General features: G+C 41.4%; 1 protein-coding gene and 1 long non-coding RNA gene across 6 annotated transcripts; one reads left to right on the forward strand and one right to left on the reverse strand.

Annotated features, from left to right (window-relative positions):
* Window positions 1–1,857: 1,857 nt before the first annotated feature.
* On the reverse strand, window positions 1,858–6,532 carry s1pr5b (sphingosine-1-phosphate receptor 5b). 3 transcript variants are annotated; one of them, XM_029497301.1, is made up of 3 exons: window positions 6,468–6,529; window positions 5,849–5,959; window positions 1,858–4,592 (listed from the first exon to the last, which is right to left on the reverse strand). In XM_029497301.1, the coding sequence occupies exon 3, from the start codon at window positions 4,360–4,362 to the stop codon at window positions 3,130–3,132; it is 1,233 nt and encodes a 410-aa protein (XP_029353161.1). In that variant the 5' UTR covers window positions 4,363–4,592; window positions 5,849–5,959; window positions 6,468–6,529; the 3' UTR covers window positions 1,858–3,129. The 3 variants fall into 3 exon arrangements, with proteins under 3 accessions (XP_029353161.1, XP_029353162.1, XP_029353160.1); XM_029497302.1 differs by lacking the exon at window positions 5,849–5,959 and having other exon boundaries at window positions 6,468–6,532; XM_029497300.1 differs by lacking the exon at window positions 6,468–6,529 and having other exon boundaries at window positions 5,849–6,375.
* On the forward strand, window positions 6,317–17,113 carry LOC115039425 (uncharacterized). Of its 3 annotated transcripts, none has more exons than XR_003840569.1 (4): window positions 6,317–8,103; window positions 8,201–8,282; window positions 9,267–9,356; window positions 17,067–17,113. It is a non-coding gene; the product is annotated as an uncharacterized LOC115039425 (long non-coding RNA). The 3 variants fall into 3 exon arrangements; XR_003840568.1 differs by having other exon boundaries at window positions 6,317–7,785; window positions 7,966–8,282; XR_003840567.1 differs by having other exon boundaries at window positions 6,317–8,282.
* The last annotated feature ends 745 nt before the right edge of the window (window positions 17,114–17,858 follow it).

Below are 17,858 nucleotides of genomic sequence, written 5' to 3' on the forward strand. Positions count from 1 at the left end.
TGCTGACACCGGTCATTTTTTCCCCTTTTTTGCAAAATATCTAAGTCAAGCCTGTAAAGCACAGCTTCCCCTTTGTTCCTGCTAAGAGCCACACGGTGGCACCAACACCCAGCTGTGACACTGCAGGCCCAGAGACCTAAAAATAAGCTGCTCACCTCCATTGAGGTTTTTACTCAAGTCTTGTTTATTTCCCAGGAGGAGTATACAGAAAGCTCATAGGCCGTTTGCACTTGGTGGAGATGTGAGGACTGGGACAGGGAAGTACCACCATCACAATTTGGATCAGATAATTACTTATGAATTTCTGAATGCTTCTCTGAAGCCTCATCTGCATTATCAGACATTTGCACGATTCATTTGTTAGGTCAACAAATAAGTTTGAAGTATTTGGATCTTTTGGTCTCCATCCAAGCTTTGAATCACAATAGCCAGGATTCACAGTTGATTACATCAAATAGCTCATGCTGTGATTTCATGTCAATTTCCTCAGGCTAAAGGAAATAGATGATGACGCACCAACAGTCATGAAAAATCCTTGATATGATATGACAAGCCATGAATGTCCTTTCACTTATGATTTCTCAGATAACTGTGCCTTAACTCTTTGGTGAGGTTAGCCTTAGTTGGGCAGACAGGTGTCATAGTGTCTGTCTGCTTTCCATGTCTCTGGAGCAGAAGGTTGGGGGCTACACTGCCAGTCTTGTGGTTTAATCTCATACACATGTTCTCCATCAAGTTAAAACGCAGGTGGGTGTGGAGCAAGAAGCAATGAAGCATGCATCTGTGCATTGCTAATGCAAACCTGAGAGTAGGACTGTCCTTGGTGATCAAAAAGATTTACTGCTTCTACCTGTCCGGTGTGTTGTATGATTTTAGCAGCAGGAAGGAATTTGGAGGGCAGGAATAAGTCTTTGACCTGCTAACAGAGGTCAGCAGACATGGTGCTCTTAGTTACAGCCAATATCTGGAGGTGCATTTGCAGCTGAACAAGTCATACCAAATGTATTGCAGAGTGAAGTAGCTCCAGTTACTGTGAGTATGTCTTTGGGTTGCTAAGGGTAAAATTTAAAATATAACGGACAATATAATTTGACAGACTGCTTATGTACCTCTAGAGTTTACTTTAAAACAAACATATACACATCTTTAAACAAAGTCAGCTTCCTCATAGAGATCATAGAGAAGTTTGTATTGGTACCCTAAAAAATTATCTGTGTACGTGAACATTTCCCTAGCCTGTAAATATTTTCCTAAAAATTTTATGTTTATTTTTTGAGTTAGTTATTTACTGTTACAAAGTAAAAAAAAAATAGATTAGATGTACATTTACATCTAATGAGCTAAAATGCCAAGTAAACCCTCGAAATGGTTAACTAAACCCACAGCAGGATTGCAATGATCATAAGACCAGCGGCAATTCAGAGACAGTTGACAACAACCTGTTGAGTTTGTCTTGCCAAAAGAAGGTACCATTTCTGTGAACTAACATTAAAGCCAGCTGTGAATGTACATTCTCCATTTCAGCCATGAAAGGTGTAGACAGCGTCGGGGTCAGGTGAAGGCTAATTCTATACCCAAAGTTTGACAGAAGAAGGAAAAAGAGATTTCATGGTCTGAATAAAAGCTGCATTGTGTCGTGCTTTAGCCGACCTCAGACATACAGAGCTGGTAGAAGAACACGTTATGTAGGCCAATGCCATTACCAGATGTGGGACAAGGGGGTCGACTTCCTGTGGTCCTTCTTCAAGAACTGTTTCCATCCCATTACCATTCACGCATCTGCAGATTCAAAAAAAGAATTACATACAGATATGCTTTCATGAATCATTAAGGAAAATGAACCCCAAAACTACTTGGAATCATTAAAAGAAACCCAACTTTTTATTCTTTTATGAAAAGAAAGATTGCCAGCATGTATCATAACAAAATAGACATAATTTACATTGAAGATGACATAAAAAAAAAGTTCTGAAATACAAACACGCACTACACGAATTACAGTACAAAAATGCTGTCTGTGACATCCATCAATTAAGCTCTGGAAAACTACACTAGCTAAAAAGCATCTGCATAAAAAGGCTGATGTTAAACTCATATCACAATTCGAGAAACTCTTCACCTCTTGCTATAACCAGAAATATTCTGTTAATAGGATGAAAAATTGTGATGAGGAAGCATTAAAATTATATCTCTGTCATGTATTTGCCTGGATTCTCTCATGATTTATCTTACAAGTGCACACACATGCTTGTCCTTAAAATGCACAATGTAGCTGAATGATGACGATTAATCACAACTACAGCTTTATTGTTTATAAGGTAAAATATATAATGTTCAATTAAATAATTGATATGACTTCTTCTTACAGTCTGTTTGCAGTCAGAGTTTAACAACATTGGCATGTTGCAACAGAAACAGTAGTGTTGCTTCTGTCTTTTAATCATTTTATACGCTGACATTTTCTTGTTTGTTTGTTTGTTTGTTTGTTTTTTTTGTTTATTATATGTTTTCCTGCAGATGACAGTCTAAGAAGTCTTAAAAAATAGAACACCAACCCCAACAATTGTGCTCAGCAACAAGACACAGTTGGTGTATTAAAGGCACTGTTATAATAAACTGCAAATAGAGGAAAAGAGATTTACACTCACCCACTATTACCACACCAGATTTGGAGGAAAATGTCACACAAATTACACTTTTTCAGTCGTTAAAGTCTTTGAGTTGACAGAAAGATCCTTCCAGGCTTTGACAAGAGCCATGGGAACCAAAGGAATGCATTATGATATTTCAGTGCAAATTATTTGAGGATGTCATCACTTGCATTATAAAGAGGAAAAAAGTCTGTCTGCTTGTTCACATTTCAAAAGCACCCTTGTGGTCTTTTCTTCTGAACTGTCACATTCAAATTACTGGATGCCCTTATTTTAATTTAACTGCACAACTTTTCACTTGGCACGGTGAGGCATTTATTTCTCTTGCCTGTCCGTCATATTTATTTCCGGCTATAATTTATATTTGAGTATACCAGGGCTTCCCCTTTGCTATAGAGGCTAAACATCAGCTGCATGCACTCTGTTCAATGGAGTACCCACTTGTGGTTTTATGGACTCAATCCTTCAGTTTATGTCCTTATGACTTGATAAAGAGTTTGGGGTAAAGAGCTTTAATTGGTGACAGGGTGGTGACAACATTTCCAGAGGAGACGGTCGTCTCCACTCCCCCCTCTAACTTCTGGGATGCCACCTCAGTCTTACTGAAACTACACTCCAGGAATGGCATCCCAATATTCTTTACTTGTCCATCTCTGGTCATCAGACACGGCTGGCACAGCAGCCTCAAAATGGCTCTCCTCATGTCTTTACTAGTGAGAGTGTAGATAATGGGGTTCAGAAGTGAGTTGACCATGGCTACTCCCAGGAAGTAGTCTGCCTTATAGAGCAGTTGGCAGCTGCGAGCTGGGCAGAAAAAATCCAGGAGGAGGAGGAGGAAGAGGGGCAGCCAACAGGCAATGAAAACGCCCAGCACAATGGTGACTGTCTTCAAAAGGGCAATGTACTTCTGCGACTTCCTTGCTAGCCCTTTTCGCATGCTCCCCGACAGTCCCAGCCTCTGGCGCTGCGTATTGGTTCGGACAATACGGAAAACTCTGGCATAAAGGACCACGATGGCCAGGAGCACCGCGCTAAACACCGATACACAGCAGAGGATGTAGCTCTTGGCATAAAGTGGGAGCACCGTTGAACACTGGTCCAGTCTGTGGATGCAGTTCCATCCCAGAATTGGTAGGACGCCCAAAAAGCATGCCATGGCCCAACTAGCACCAATCAGGGCCATCATCCGCCCCCTCTTTGCCCCATGGTATGGCCTCATGGTTACCATTGTAACATGGCGTTCAATTGCGATGGCCAGCAGACTAATGACAGAAGCAGCCAAAGTGATGAAGACCCCTCCCTCCCTTAGGAACCACAACAACGGCGTCAGTTTCAATGTTTTAGGTCCGGACATGATAATGTTGGCCATGTAAGTAATCCCAGCCAGCAGGTCAGAAAGAGTCAGGTTGCCCAGCAAATAATACATGGGCAGGTGGAACTTATTGTTCCTCCAAATAGCGATGAGAACCACAGCATTCTCCAGGACGATGAGGAGACACACCACCAGGAATGCAATGCCCTCAGGTTTGAGTCCCTCACGGTAACGGTCTTTCTGTAGCTTGCCGGTGAAGTTGTAATGTTCCACAATGACAGAATTGTCCTGGTATTCCCAGAAGAACTGCAGGTACCCAGGAGTGGAGGGCGTAGTGTAAGTGGGGAATATGGAGGTAGAGGACGATGTCCCTATCTGGGCAGAACTTGAAGACTCCATGCTTTTTACGTTGCTTTTCTTCTATTCTGCCTGCAGTCAGGGGCTATGAAGTCGTTTTTGTTGACATGCTTTTGGCAGCAGGAGCCGTGAAGAATAAGTCCAAGAACCTTTTACATAAAGAATTACATAAAGCTAACAGCCTGTGATCCACAGCATTCCTGGATTTTTTTCCCTGTCGCCAGAAGACGGTGCTCTTGAGCTCAGTTTGTTCTGGGTTGGGGGTGCAGAATCTGCAGGGAGAGGAAAATCCAGATCTTTGAAGAGCAACTTGAAAACATCAGATTTTTAAAATCATGAATATTATTAATTTGATGAGTTAATGATCACATACAAACCATTCGGCTAAGAAAAAAAAAACACGTGAAAATTCACTTCACAGAAAAACAACAAAGGCTTTATGTCCTGCCTTGGCATACACAGCCAAGTTTAATGGTAATAGATGGGTAGACTGTAAATAGTCCTGTGACTTTTGGGTGTAAATTGTGATCAAATGAACTTCAACCACAATAGGGGTATAGGGTAAAGATTTTCTGACTCTTCTGTAAAACATGAGCGATTGTTGCTGTTTGTAGAGAAAAATCAGATTCGAAAGGCCAAACAGACATGTGGGGTCATTTTATGTCAAACGCGTAGTTTTTCCAGTTGTGTTTAAAATGTATGCCAGTTGGTATAAGGTCGTTAGGCAAGAACCGTCACAACATGTGCAATTAATTTGGCACACATGCAACTCCTTTTCCCCTCCAGCTTCATCGTTCCACTTTCACATTATAATGGAGGTGTGTTTGAAGAGCCCCACACATGCAAACACGCTTTAAACCTCCAAATCAGAAACAGCACATTCAGAGTTTATGGCATTTGCAAACTTTACTGAAGGTCATTAAATTAGTTACTACTTAAATGTTGAAAACTATCAGGGGGTGATTAGTGCTGCATTCTTTGGAGTTTGCCGTGTGAAGGAATGTTTTTCTCACTTCTTGAGTCATGTGTTAGCATTTAACAAGTGGTCCACAGACTTTTTCAATCTGTTGCTAAGAATTTCAATTCATATAACTTGTCTATGTATGCACAGGTAGCCTAGTATAGAGTGCAAAGAAGTTCAGATTGGTTTCAGCATCAAAATATCCATGAAGATTAAAATAAGAGAATATGTACCGCATGTTTCAATTGTATGTATCAGTATTTTAACTGAGATGAATCATCAATAATCATTTACATTTTATGCCAACTCATACTTCAATTATATTAATAAGTAATAAGTCAATAATAAGTAAAGTTTTATCAGCCTGCCTTTTCAACATGGTTTAATAAAGCAAAAGATTTATTGGAACACAAATGATCAAAAGTCATAAATCTCTAAAAGCAATCTGCACGCTTCTCCAAACACTGTCATACAGGCAGACACAGATCCAATTCCATGAAAAATAAAAGAAACCTGTAATGCCAACGTCATTTATCACATCATGAGTTGTGGAAATCAGAAAATTACCTTGAAAAATGTCGGGCCTTGCCTTTATCCTGAGCTTCATCTGCTTTTCAGTGAGGAGAATCCAAACAAGAGCGCAAACCGACTCACAGTCAAACTGACAACTAAGGTGGACTGAAGTGAGACCATAGTTGAAACATGCAAGGGGCTGGACTAAAGTCTCTCTCTCCCACTCTCTCTTGCTCTGGCTCGCTCTCTGTCTCCCTCTCTCTCTCGTTCTCTAATGCATGAATGCATACATTAATACAGACGTTTGACAAACAGAGCAAAACCATTTCTGCTGACTGCTGCTGAATGTTTTTGAGCTCCATATAATTACATTAGATTACATCAGGATGCCTGTCTGTGTGGTCAGCCTCTATGGGCTATAGATCTAGCATAGATAGGTAATATAACCTGGATCTTCGTAATATAAGTAGGATAACATAAAAAACTTGGAACTTTGGTTGACACAGGGCTGCTACCCAAAAATGTTCTGACCTTCTAAAAGAAATGAATGGTTGGCTAAGCTTTGCCTCCATTTTGCTGGAAGAACAAGTTTTGCTTTTTTTTTTTTCTTTTTTTTTAAAGCTCGGCATTGACTCCCGAAACTCCTCGAGCCATGCGAGATATGGACACTGACCTTTTGTTTTTCCCTGATGATTTCAATTTATCTCTCCCACGGTTATCGGATCTGCAACCCTTGGTTTTGCAGCTGGGGAAGTGAGGTGAATCTGATTCACATGGTCTGTGTACTAAGTCCCAGTTTGCAGTGAGATTGCAGCATGCTGTGACATGCACACCTCCCCTGCAGGGCCAGCACATGTTTTTGTCAGGCCAAAACAGAGAAGGGATGGATCTGAGTGGGATGCTGCGTGAGCCTGAAATAAAACCTTTGATTGGTTGTATGTTACTTGCAGGAACACACACTGTATATTCACTGTCCCCGGAACACAGCAGGTACGTCGGTTGCGTCTAAATGCATTTCTCCTGTTGGTCAAAATCATACCAACTAATTTGCCTTAGCAATTCTTCGGGCAGTAGGAAGTCCTGTTCTTTTGTTAAGCTGTTCCGCTGATATATTATACTACTGTGTATTCAAACAAATACTTCCTTCAACTAAGCCTGTTTGTTGTGGGATTAGCGGGTTCAGCTGAGGAATCTGTGGCTTCTTTGTGTACATCTGTGTCTGTAATGGCAAATGATCCACATCCCACTCTGTCTCTCTCTCCTCTCTCTCTTCCTCAAGTTTTTCATCCGAACTTTGTGTCTGACAGGGTCAAGTGGCTGCTTTTTAGTTCCCTGATAATGTTGGTCAAGTGTGACCATTGACACACTGGCGCACACTGAATAAACCAAACAAATCCTCTCAACGTCTTGAGGGAATTCATGAAGAAGGGTAATGTACTCCAGGCTCTGTATTGAAATGGTATCATTTCCAGTCATTGGCTGAAGACATAAACGTCTCCCATCACAAAGGCTTGGCTACTTGCATGAAACGTGACTCCAGTGCTGTTTAATGTATTGTATCTAAATATTATACTCGTATGTGTGTTGTAGACTTATAGGGTCTGCATTTATGTAGTTGTGTAATAATCCAGAAGTTGAAGTGAGTGAGGGAACTCTTCTCAGCTCTATCTTTGCTTGCATGTTCATCTGTGTGTGTTGTGTGTGTGTGTGTGTGTGTGTGTGTGTGTGTGTGTGTGTGTGTGTGTGTTACATGTTTCCTCCACACACCCTGTTGTCTGCTGCACTGTGTGTAGGAGGGAAATCCTTTTTAGGAGATCATTAAGGAGTAATATCCTGTCAGGGAGAATGTAAAGGCTGCACATCAAAGCCTCAGAGTGCAATGGGACGCTGATGCTGAGGATGAGTAGTCTAACAGACCAGCAGGACTCACGCTACCCTGCACAGGAAGGAGAAGGTGTCTTCTTTCATCTCCTCCTCTTGATGATTTGACGGTCAGACTTGTCCGTGTTTGTTTGTATTTTTAGTATCCAGATCAGTTTTCCTGATTTATATTCAGCATGTTTGTTTTTAATGTTTAACTACCTGCAAACACGCTTCCATATGCCTCCCTTTCTGGTATTTTTCAAATTGTTTTTCACCGCACATACCACTGTGACACTGACTGATTTCAGCTGCCACCATTCCTCCTGGCTGTGGATGTAATGTTGACCTTGGGGGACCAGTTATGCGACCAACAGGAGCTGTTTGTGGTGCAATGAGGCGTTCATATTTCGTTGACCACAGCTGCTCTGCTGGTTTGATTCCGCAAAGTGAATAATGTCATGATGGACTAAGTGTGTTGGCAGCGATTTTAGCTACAAATCTTAGCTGAAGGATTAATTTTTTCCCCTCCCTGATGATCTGCAGCCTCTCCAGAGAGACCTGGTTGTCAGAAGAAGGTCTAAACTGCCAGCAACAAGTCTCAAAAATCAGGACCACCTACGTCATGGTGAGTCTTCGCCTGCACAAACCTGACCATACTTCCTCTCGCTGCAATAAAACTACCAAGACATTCTTTCACAGCTTCAGACATTCATAAGGGTTGAACTTATGACTACCCAAGAGGTAGAGATATGAACATGCCATATTGGGTTTTAAATTCTCCTCCTGACAAGTCCTCTCATCATCTTCTTCATCACCTAAACACTTCATGCCGGGGTTTTCCTGAGGCTATCACACAGCCGGCCCTCTTACAATCTATCAGCACTCAGTCCTCAGTCCTAATCAACTGATAAGTCTCAAAAATCAGTCCAGCCAGACCACCTTTGGACGATAAGGAAACATTCCTCGTTGCTAGCAGTAGTATTGCTCTCTCTTTCATGCCCCTTTTTCCTTTTGCGTGGTGGTAGACTGTCTCTCTTCTGCTTTGCTTTAACCTCAGATCTCCACATTTCCATTCAGTCACACTTAAGTACTGCATTTATTTTCAAGCATCCACTCTCCCGATGAGCCCTGGAGGTTGGGTTGCTTGACCTGAGATGGTCCAACCCGCTTATCAGTGCATTGTTTGTTTGGATTTTCCAGCCGGCTTGCCGGGGTTTGAGGGTCTGCTCTGTCAAATTTACAACGGTCTGTGTTCTTTTGAAGTGCTCACAGGGAAGAGGGAGGGATGAGTTGAGGAATGAGTGCAGAGGAAAAGTTGTGGAAGGGAGTGGTGGGTTTGTGGGAAAGGGGCACAGGCGATCTGGTCTTCTTCTGGCATCAGTTGAGTGGTAGTTGGGATATGTGGTGGGGAGTGATGACTCATCACAATTAAGCTCCTTTCTCGAAGGAAATGACCCCCCATTGCTCTAATTACGGTGATAAGAGTAGATAACACCTTTTGCAAAGAGGAATTAGTGATCCCTGTGTGTGTTCATTGTGTGTATGGACATATACTTTTGCACGTACTGAATTTACATCTGTTTTCTGTGTATTTTTTCACCGTTTGCAGACGGCAGACATCTGAACCCATATGCAGTTGTCATCCAGTGGTTTCCATCCTCTGCTGTAGCAGTGGTTCAGGTCATGGAGCACTCTGTTGGTGAGCCAGTCTATTTCTTTTGGCTTAGATTTGTCGGACTGCCGGAGCTTTGTTGTGTGAGTGTGGCTGGAGTCTGGATGTGTTCACTCCAGCGTTGGCAGACTGAAGGGCTAATGAGATCCAGATTTTCGACTTAGTGTGCGATACTGAGCCCTCTTCTCCGCCCCATAGGGCTGTAACCATCTCAATCAACCATCACGATGATAACTTTGAGGCTTCATCCCTGAGGGCATTTAGGCAAGCATCTGCCAGTCATGCACCTTCAGACATACTTCAGTAAACATCTCTTTTCATATGAGCTCAAACACAAGCCCAAACTGGAACTACTGACACATTTTCCGCAAAAAATGAAAGTACAGTAAATAAAAATTGTTGGGGGTTTTCTTAGAAGGAGGAGTTTTCTGAGGAGCTGTTGTATTAGTTAAAGGAACACAAACTTTGTTCAATTCACTAGGCAAATCCACGCGGATAGTGAGAAGAAATAAAATCAAAATATTTTCTTTGAAACCTAGACCCATCTTTGACAACAAATTTTCAGTCTCATGCATCTCAATTCCAGCAGGAAGCTGTGGCTCCAGAATGGTAGCAACTAGCGGTAACACTTGATGAAGAGATAGGCAGGGGATTTTCATCAGGAATAAAAGGAGAGGCAATAGTGGATTTACAGGTGACAAGAGCATTGCATCACGGTCAGGGAAGTAATCAGTCAATCAATCAATCTTTATTTAAGGATACTTTTTCATACAAATAAAGAATAATTAATAATTTGTTGAGGCATTTTCTATTTAAACTTTAATGTTGTCTCAACATATGCTGCAACTAAAACACAAAAAATTGTTCATGCAGAGCTAACTTTATGCAATATATGCCGAATTGCAACCATGCCTTAAACCAAATGTGTTTTATGTTGTGTTAAGTTATGAGTTTTCAACTTGCCCGGCTATGTCTTTCTCATTTAATACGACTATTGCAGTGGGATTTGCAAATGCACCCATGTGAGAATATGATGGTAATCAGAGGAGATGAGCAGACAAAGACATTACAACCACCCAGCAGCCACGCGGATCCCAGTGGGACGCTCTCTCAGGGATTTTGTTGCTTGAATGGGTCCTGCTCTGTTTCTTTTTGGCCCCTTGAAATTCCATCTTACTCAGTTTTCTTGAAATGAAACAGAGAGAAGAAAAAGCACCAACCAGTAAGAATGTAAATGAATGCCAAATCTCCAAGTTTTGGCCCCTTTCTGCATCCCCGAATAATTTGTAAAAATGCACAGCCGAGATGCTGATAAGGTGAGATTGAGGAGAAGGGTACAGGACAAGCTCAGGCCTGAATCCTTTTTTTTTCTGCTTTCGTTTTCCTTTTTCTGCTTGTTTTGTCTTTCTTCTTACTTTCTACATTTGACTGCTCTGCACATTCTTTCTCAGTAACTCTCTCTTTGTTTCTATTCAAAAGGTGTTTTATAAAGAGAGAGGCTCAGGCAGAATGGTTAGAGTTCAGTTAACCAGACAGTAAGTTAGCGTGACTGGAAGTGATTTCAAAAGAAAGCTGTCTTTCCCCTTTTCATTCCTTTCAGTGTATATACATAAAGGGCATACTGCTCACAAGATTGTGGCTCTCAGCTGAAAAATTCTAACCAAACCAAAGTGAAGCTTACAGCATTGATGGTTCAAAGACCTTTTCCCATTACTACTTCAGTCAGCTCAAAGCAGTGAGGAGCATTAAAGAGAAACTTTGAAACAGATTGTATCATCCCATTTTAGAAAGATTCACTTCAAGGAATAGTTGACCAGTTTTAGAATTTGTTTACTTTCTTGTTAGATTCAGTTAAACGAGAAGATCAATAAGTCTGAATGGCCAGAAAGTATGGAGCTGGGAGCTGGGGAATGGGAAAGATAGGAAAGAAACACATTTTTTTGAAAGGACAGAACAGTATTAACATTTATTTAACTGTTTTACAAGGTTGTTTTTTTTTTTCCTACCTATAAAAGGAAGAGTATGTTGCCGACTTGCTGATTTCCTGTTAACAAAATGTTTGGCACAGCTTACGTGGAGTAACTCTTCACACACAATCGTACACAAATATGTTAATTTAAAACATTGCTGCATCTCATACATGTTAGAAAAAAAGCTGTAGTATTCAGCTACAGACCAATCATGTGTCCTCAATCTGAGTTATGTTTTCAATGCATTTGACATTGTGCCATTTCATATGTGCTTGTTATCCATAAATCACTTTTCCTACTCTACTATTCACATCGGCTTGTTCAGCTTTACGATGGGAAGTTTACGATGAGAGATGGGAGCATTGGTGCGTATTTCAACCTTTAGCTCTGCCTGTAATATCTGTCATATGTTGCCCCGCTGCCTTCCCAACAGATGGCTGAGGCGAACACAGACTCAGTTAAACGGCACGGGTTAGGGGTTTAAAGAACTCACAATGAACAATATTTTCTTATAGATCTCTTAGATTCTTGAGAGTAAAGCTTCATGCATGCTCTCTGATAGCCTGTTCTGTTTTGCACGACATTGGTCTTTCACAGAGCCCATTAGTGGAAGTCGACGCTCTGATGTCATTCGGGCTCTGCAACCAATTATGTGCGGTTCAGAGAAATTCAAATGCACAAACTTAATGTCTTCCTCGGTTTCTGAGCCTCCACATCAATGTGTCAGTCACTCGTCTCTTTTCCCCCCCTATCTCACCCCTCCCTCCTCCAGAAACCACATTTTTGGGCTGCTTGTTCCATTGTGAGCAGTTAGCTGCCAGGTCACCAGCACACCAGCAGCTGGGTCCTGTTTCAGTGGGCTGCAGAGCAAGTTCAGTGCAGGTTTCAGTAAATGCAGTATCATGAGCGCATGAGCAGACTGTACTGAGATACAAACCAGCTGGGCTCTTTAGTTCATTTGCTCCATGGTGAAAACTGAAAGAAAAGCAGAGGGAATTTTAATATGAACTGAAATGCCTAAATATGAAATGCAGGGTTTCCCCCATTCCACCTTGATTGATTGCAGAGCTGGAATAATCACAAAAGCCTATGTATTTACATGTATGGGCATGTGCACCCACACTAACACACATGACCTCTTAGGAACGGGCTACATTCTTCCATAACCATGTTTAACCCCTCTCTTTGCGCTCAGGAGATCAGAAATAGACCCAGCTGACAGCCAGCGGGGACAGAAGAAATCTCCAGAGCCTCAAAATTTCCAAACTTCCCTCTGTTAAGAATTCAGTTATTTTCTCATTTGTTTTCAACTCTGCCCCAATGCATCTTGACCTTTCATGAAACTGTTTTCATTTGATTATGACTCACCACTCCTTAAGGTTTCAAGTTCCCTTGGTTTATGCCCTGAAAAACCCAAATGTTACACTTGTTTGTTTGTAAGTAATGTGCAGCTGCCTCAAAGTCAACTGAGTCAACTCAGCAAAGAGGTTTCAAATTAAACATTGGTCCTGGGACTCACTTGCCCAGACATCTTGGCTTGGAGAATTTTACTTGTCAGCCGGACAAACCCTTTGGCAGGTCTATTGTGAATTTTCCACAGATCTTGTAAATTCAAGTTAAAATCCAAATTATCCAAAACAAACTTGGATCTGTTAATCCGGGAGCGTGTACACAATGTTACACAAGATATGAAAAGTAACCTTTAATGTAAGATTACTTCAGCCTCAGGGGCGTGATGGAACATGCACGTTCATTGAAAACAGGTTTTTTGTGTTTTGCTTTTTTCCAAATTTTCACACTACTTCCGAAAAATGCTGGGAATAATATAGTTGAAATCCCACACTTGGTGTTTAGTCTGTACATGTTTGCATGGCAGGACCAATCAGCACCACTGGGACTGCAGAGATCAGCGGGTCACTGTCTCAGCCCACGTCTTTGTTTTGTTTGGGTGCTTTTCAGGAGGGAGGGTATTTTAGTATTTTCAGTGACTGATGGGACTTGTTGTTTACGAAAGCACAACTATACAACCATCTGGGTAGCATACTGGTCCCATATGAGGTCCCCCTACAGCTCACTGTATGGTGAAAAAGCAGGTTGTGTCTTTCCCAGCGGCTATAAACCACTTTATTGTCCACTAACGCTGTCGACACTGTGTTGGGGTTCTGTTTGCAAGGTCCTCTATGGTTAATGTTGGTACTGAGGAGGACCAGACAGAGGTGGAGGTATTTTTACATGTGGAGGAGAGGCTGAAAAAGGAGCCAGCAGTGATGGATTTCACAAGCTTCCTGATGTGCGTCTGACATTCCCATCGGGACTTGTCTTCTGGGACCTTTCCCCTTTCCTCCCTCTAAAAGGTATGATGCCACCAGCAATGTAGAATTAAAGGAAAGCCGAAGAAAAAGAGGAGGGAAGGAGAATGAGATTAAATAAAAAGGAAATCACTTTGAAGAAGAGAAAAAGAGAAAGCTGGACGGAATTGCAAAAGACAACACCAGCAAAAACGGATGATGCGCTAATTGACACATGGGACTGTAGTTCATTACTGTGCTCCTGCCTGACACATAGAAAGGCTTTAATGAAAGCATGGAGGAAGTACCATGAGTATGGCTCTCAGTTAAAAGCCAAAAATATGCCAGTGAATGAAAAGAAATGGCACTCTTCTCTCACGCTTGTTTAGACTAGAGAGCAAAAGATCCTCCATAATTCCTCACCCTGTCCTCGAGCATGTTTTTTTTTCTCTATTACACAAACCTTCCTGCTTTCCTCTGGCTTTTTTCAGCCTGTAAGGTCCAGAGCCGAAATATCTGCTCTTGCAAATCTGCGCTAATGGTTGGATGGAAAAACAAAACAAAACTTGTCAGAATGTCTTTCAGTATGATGTGTTTAATTACCTCTCGAAAATAACACAGTCCGCAAAATATGCACTTACAGTAAGTGCATTGTTTTGCTGTTGGAAGATGCTGTGATGAAACCTGTGGTAGCATTTAGTGTGAGAGTGTGAACTCAGCTGGACATGCTGGAGGGCTCTTTTCTCACTGAGGAGTGGTGGGGGCGGGGAAGGGGGGCAGGCGTGGGTCGGGTGTGTGTTTACTACATGGACTAGTATTTTTTGCTTCCGTTCTCATCCTCATTCCAATTTTTTTTCTATGTCCTCAAATCCTCCTCTTCCTCCAACGCTCCCACATGTCAGCTCTGTTCTTGAATCTCACTATAACCATGGGCAGTTTGTCAGCCTTTCCATCAAAACTTCTGCCTGCATCAATACCTTGAAGGCCTCTCTGAGCTACAAATTTAGCGCAACACAACCCAAATCCCAGTTTTAAATCATCGATTTTCTCTATGGCCTTCTCATATGGAATCTCGGTTTGGTTAGTGTCTTTTCCAGACTCAAATGATGGCCAGATGAAGATGGTTGGTGTTGTAATTTGTGAATTTTGGATAAAAATTGGGAAATGGAAAAACCAAATAAAAATTACTGAATTATAGTTTAAATTTGAAAATGACACATAAAAGGTAACAGCCTGCAGTGGAAGAGGGGAAAATGTATTGGCCTCTTTCCTAATAATAAGTGATTTCCATCCAGTCTGGGGCAGAGTGGTGTCGGTCAGTAATATGTGGATGAGACTAATGGAAACAGAACACAGATGGTGTCCAAATCTCCTTCCAGAGAATTGCCCAAACTCTATTTCCTCCAGCACAGCTGGCGATTTCATGCCCATTTCTGGCTAACTCTGTGTCTTTGCAACAACACAAAGTCAATTCAAATACCACATTATCGAATGTGAAAATCAAAATATATCAAAAAATACTCCCTAGCACTACCCTTTCTGCGTATCATGCCAGCTGTACATGGAAAAGCAATTAAGTGAACAAATCACTACATCTCCGGGCCATGTTTGGATATTTTTCCTACTGGGAATTGTTGTTTATTTTGGTTTCCCTTCAAGCCCGGGTTGTAGATGCAATTTTCTGATGCCACTTAACTGGTGTATATATCATATTATGCACTACGGACGACCTTTCATGTTTGTTGAGGAAATTGTGGAAGAGAAAGAATGTGGATTTACACATCTTAATGCGTGTCTTATGTGTGTGTGTGTGTTCACGTATGTGGGTGGCTGAAAAACTGCCCCAAGCCAGACAGGTAGAGTCACGGGCTCCAAAAATACAAGATTCCCATGAGACAAAAGTACTTATCAGCTATGACCTTTGTCTCTTAATGGTAATTCTTGAGCGCTTGTTTTCATTCTTTACATTTACCTCAATCCCTTTTTTAACAGCCAACCATTTCCTTTTACACCTTTTATCCAAGCCCATGGCTGTTTGTAGATGGGACTTCTTGTTTTCCCCTGCAATACTTCCTTGGCTCTTAAGAGCTGTGTTAACATCAGTTTGCACAATTAAACTAGAATGCGTGAAGTGTTAGCACGTTGCTTCTCTCCAGCCAAATATGTAATTGAACTAATAGCAGCTGTTCGAGCCGGATCTTAGCATATTCACATGTTCCATTAGGAGCTGCAGCCACAAGCCAGCGGTGGAGTGACTGGCTCCAGATGTTCTCTGTGGCAGTTAAAAAGGATTCACAGGATACAACAGGGAGATGAGGCGATGTGTTTTCTGTCACAAGAGAAGGATGTGAATCGTCTCTGACAATTTTGAATACCCTAAGAGGACCTCTATTTTTACCAGCCCTGAGACTGTTAGGCTGCATTTAATCAGGAAGCTTCCTTTGTCAAATCCTCATGAGCAATCATATCCTTTAACTTGTCCAAATGATAACACCTCAGTGATTATGCTGTTGCATTTTTCTGCTGGGAAATATTGAACACTGCGGCTGTGCTTTTGTAACATTTTTTGTTGTAGCGATATAAACAGCTCTGGGTGGTTCAAGAACAGATCTGGGCATGGGGGAGACATTACCAGTCTGTCTGGTAGTTATTGTATATGCTTGTCTGAAGAGAATGTCCTATGATTATTTCAGCAAGGTTTGTTTGTGCTAAAAGCAAAAATTTCCATTGTTTTGTGCAGAAAAATAGGCTTCTGATTAGCAGCACGTAAACTGACTGTTGCCGGTAAACTCGGTCCAAACCAGGCAGCTGTGTTCTCAAGGGAAAGATTATACCGTCACTGGTCTCCTTAGGCAGTTCATGTAGAGTCAAGTTTTCAGACAATGGCTCTCATGACTAAGGATTTCATTTTTCAGCTGAAAAACACTGTAAACAAATTCAAGATTTAAGACATGATTAGTTATACATTTATTTCTTAGTGAGTTGAGTTAGTTTTGCTCCCATTTTTCTTTCATCCTTAAGATCATTACTCTATTGTTGATAAGCATTTCAGATCCCTGCTGATGAATTTGTGATCAAGTTTATCGAAAGTATACCCATTTTAATATTACCTTAAGAAGACCACCTAAACCACTCATGAGTCAGTCATTATTCTCCAGATGCAAAGTGAAAAGTCCCACTACTCTGTGTAAAGAAACTGAGTTGCTTAGTCATACTTATTGTCAACCGGAGCCATCAGCAGCAGCAGCTACCACAGAAAGCTCTCCTTCATTCTGTCCCTCACAATTTACATCAGCATTCAGTGTCAGTGCAGGGTGTAGCACGTTTGAAAGTAAAGGTGTACGATTTGAAGTATTGGATGTATAAAATGTCAGATTTTCGTGCTGCTCTGGTCAGATACAGTCCTCACTGATAACTGGACTACTGAAATTGTACCAATGAACCTATTCATTCATTTTCTACCATTTACCCATTTCCAGGTCACAGGGGGTGCAGACAGAAAGAGACAAACAACCACTCACACTCAGATCTACGGACAATTTAGAGTCACCGGGTAACCCAGACATGATGTCTTTGGACAGTGGGAGGAAACACCGCACAGAAAGGCCCCAGGCCAGGAACCGATCCCGTGACCATCTTGTTGTGGGGAAACCGCGCTGACCACTATGCCGAACATATTCAGCAGTATTGCATTTTATTTACGCCTCTGTGCACTGGCTGGCGTTAGGATGGATGTATTTGTAAAGCTTTCTCAGTGATAAACTTAATAGCAACAGGTGTGACTGTTGGCAGCAGCATATCCGTCGAAAGATTTTGTTCTTTTTTTAATATATTTTACTTTTTTTCACATTTACCTGTAGAGAATGTATCTGTTTTGGCTAGTCATGAGTTGCCTAGTATTACAGGTTTACCTGAGCCCTGGGGCTGATGACAACTCACTTAAATGTGACAATTGATGGAGCAGAAATTTCACAAACACAGAAGGAGGATAATATCCTCTTCAAATACTCATCACTTTCAGTTAAAAAGGCAGCTGTAAACTATCGAACAAGTGATTTAACAAGTTAAGCCCCTGTGTTATGGCCACAAACCATTTATGTCTATCCTTCACTTCACTGCTACAGACATCCAGGCAGACATGAGTTCTGTCAACAGGAGATTGAATGGGAGTGAACAGCAAAAAGATAACTTGAAAGGTGATAAACATATATACACATACATTTTTTTCCTTCTTAAAGCAAATTTTGTGCAACACTGTACAGGTGATTTTA

This window comes from Echeneis naucrates, chromosome 1 (assembly GCF_900963305.1).
Source record: "Echeneis naucrates chromosome 1, fEcheNa1.1, whole genome shotgun sequence".
Lineage (NCBI taxonomy): Eukaryota > Metazoa > Chordata > Actinopteri > Carangiformes > Echeneidae > Echeneis > Echeneis naucrates.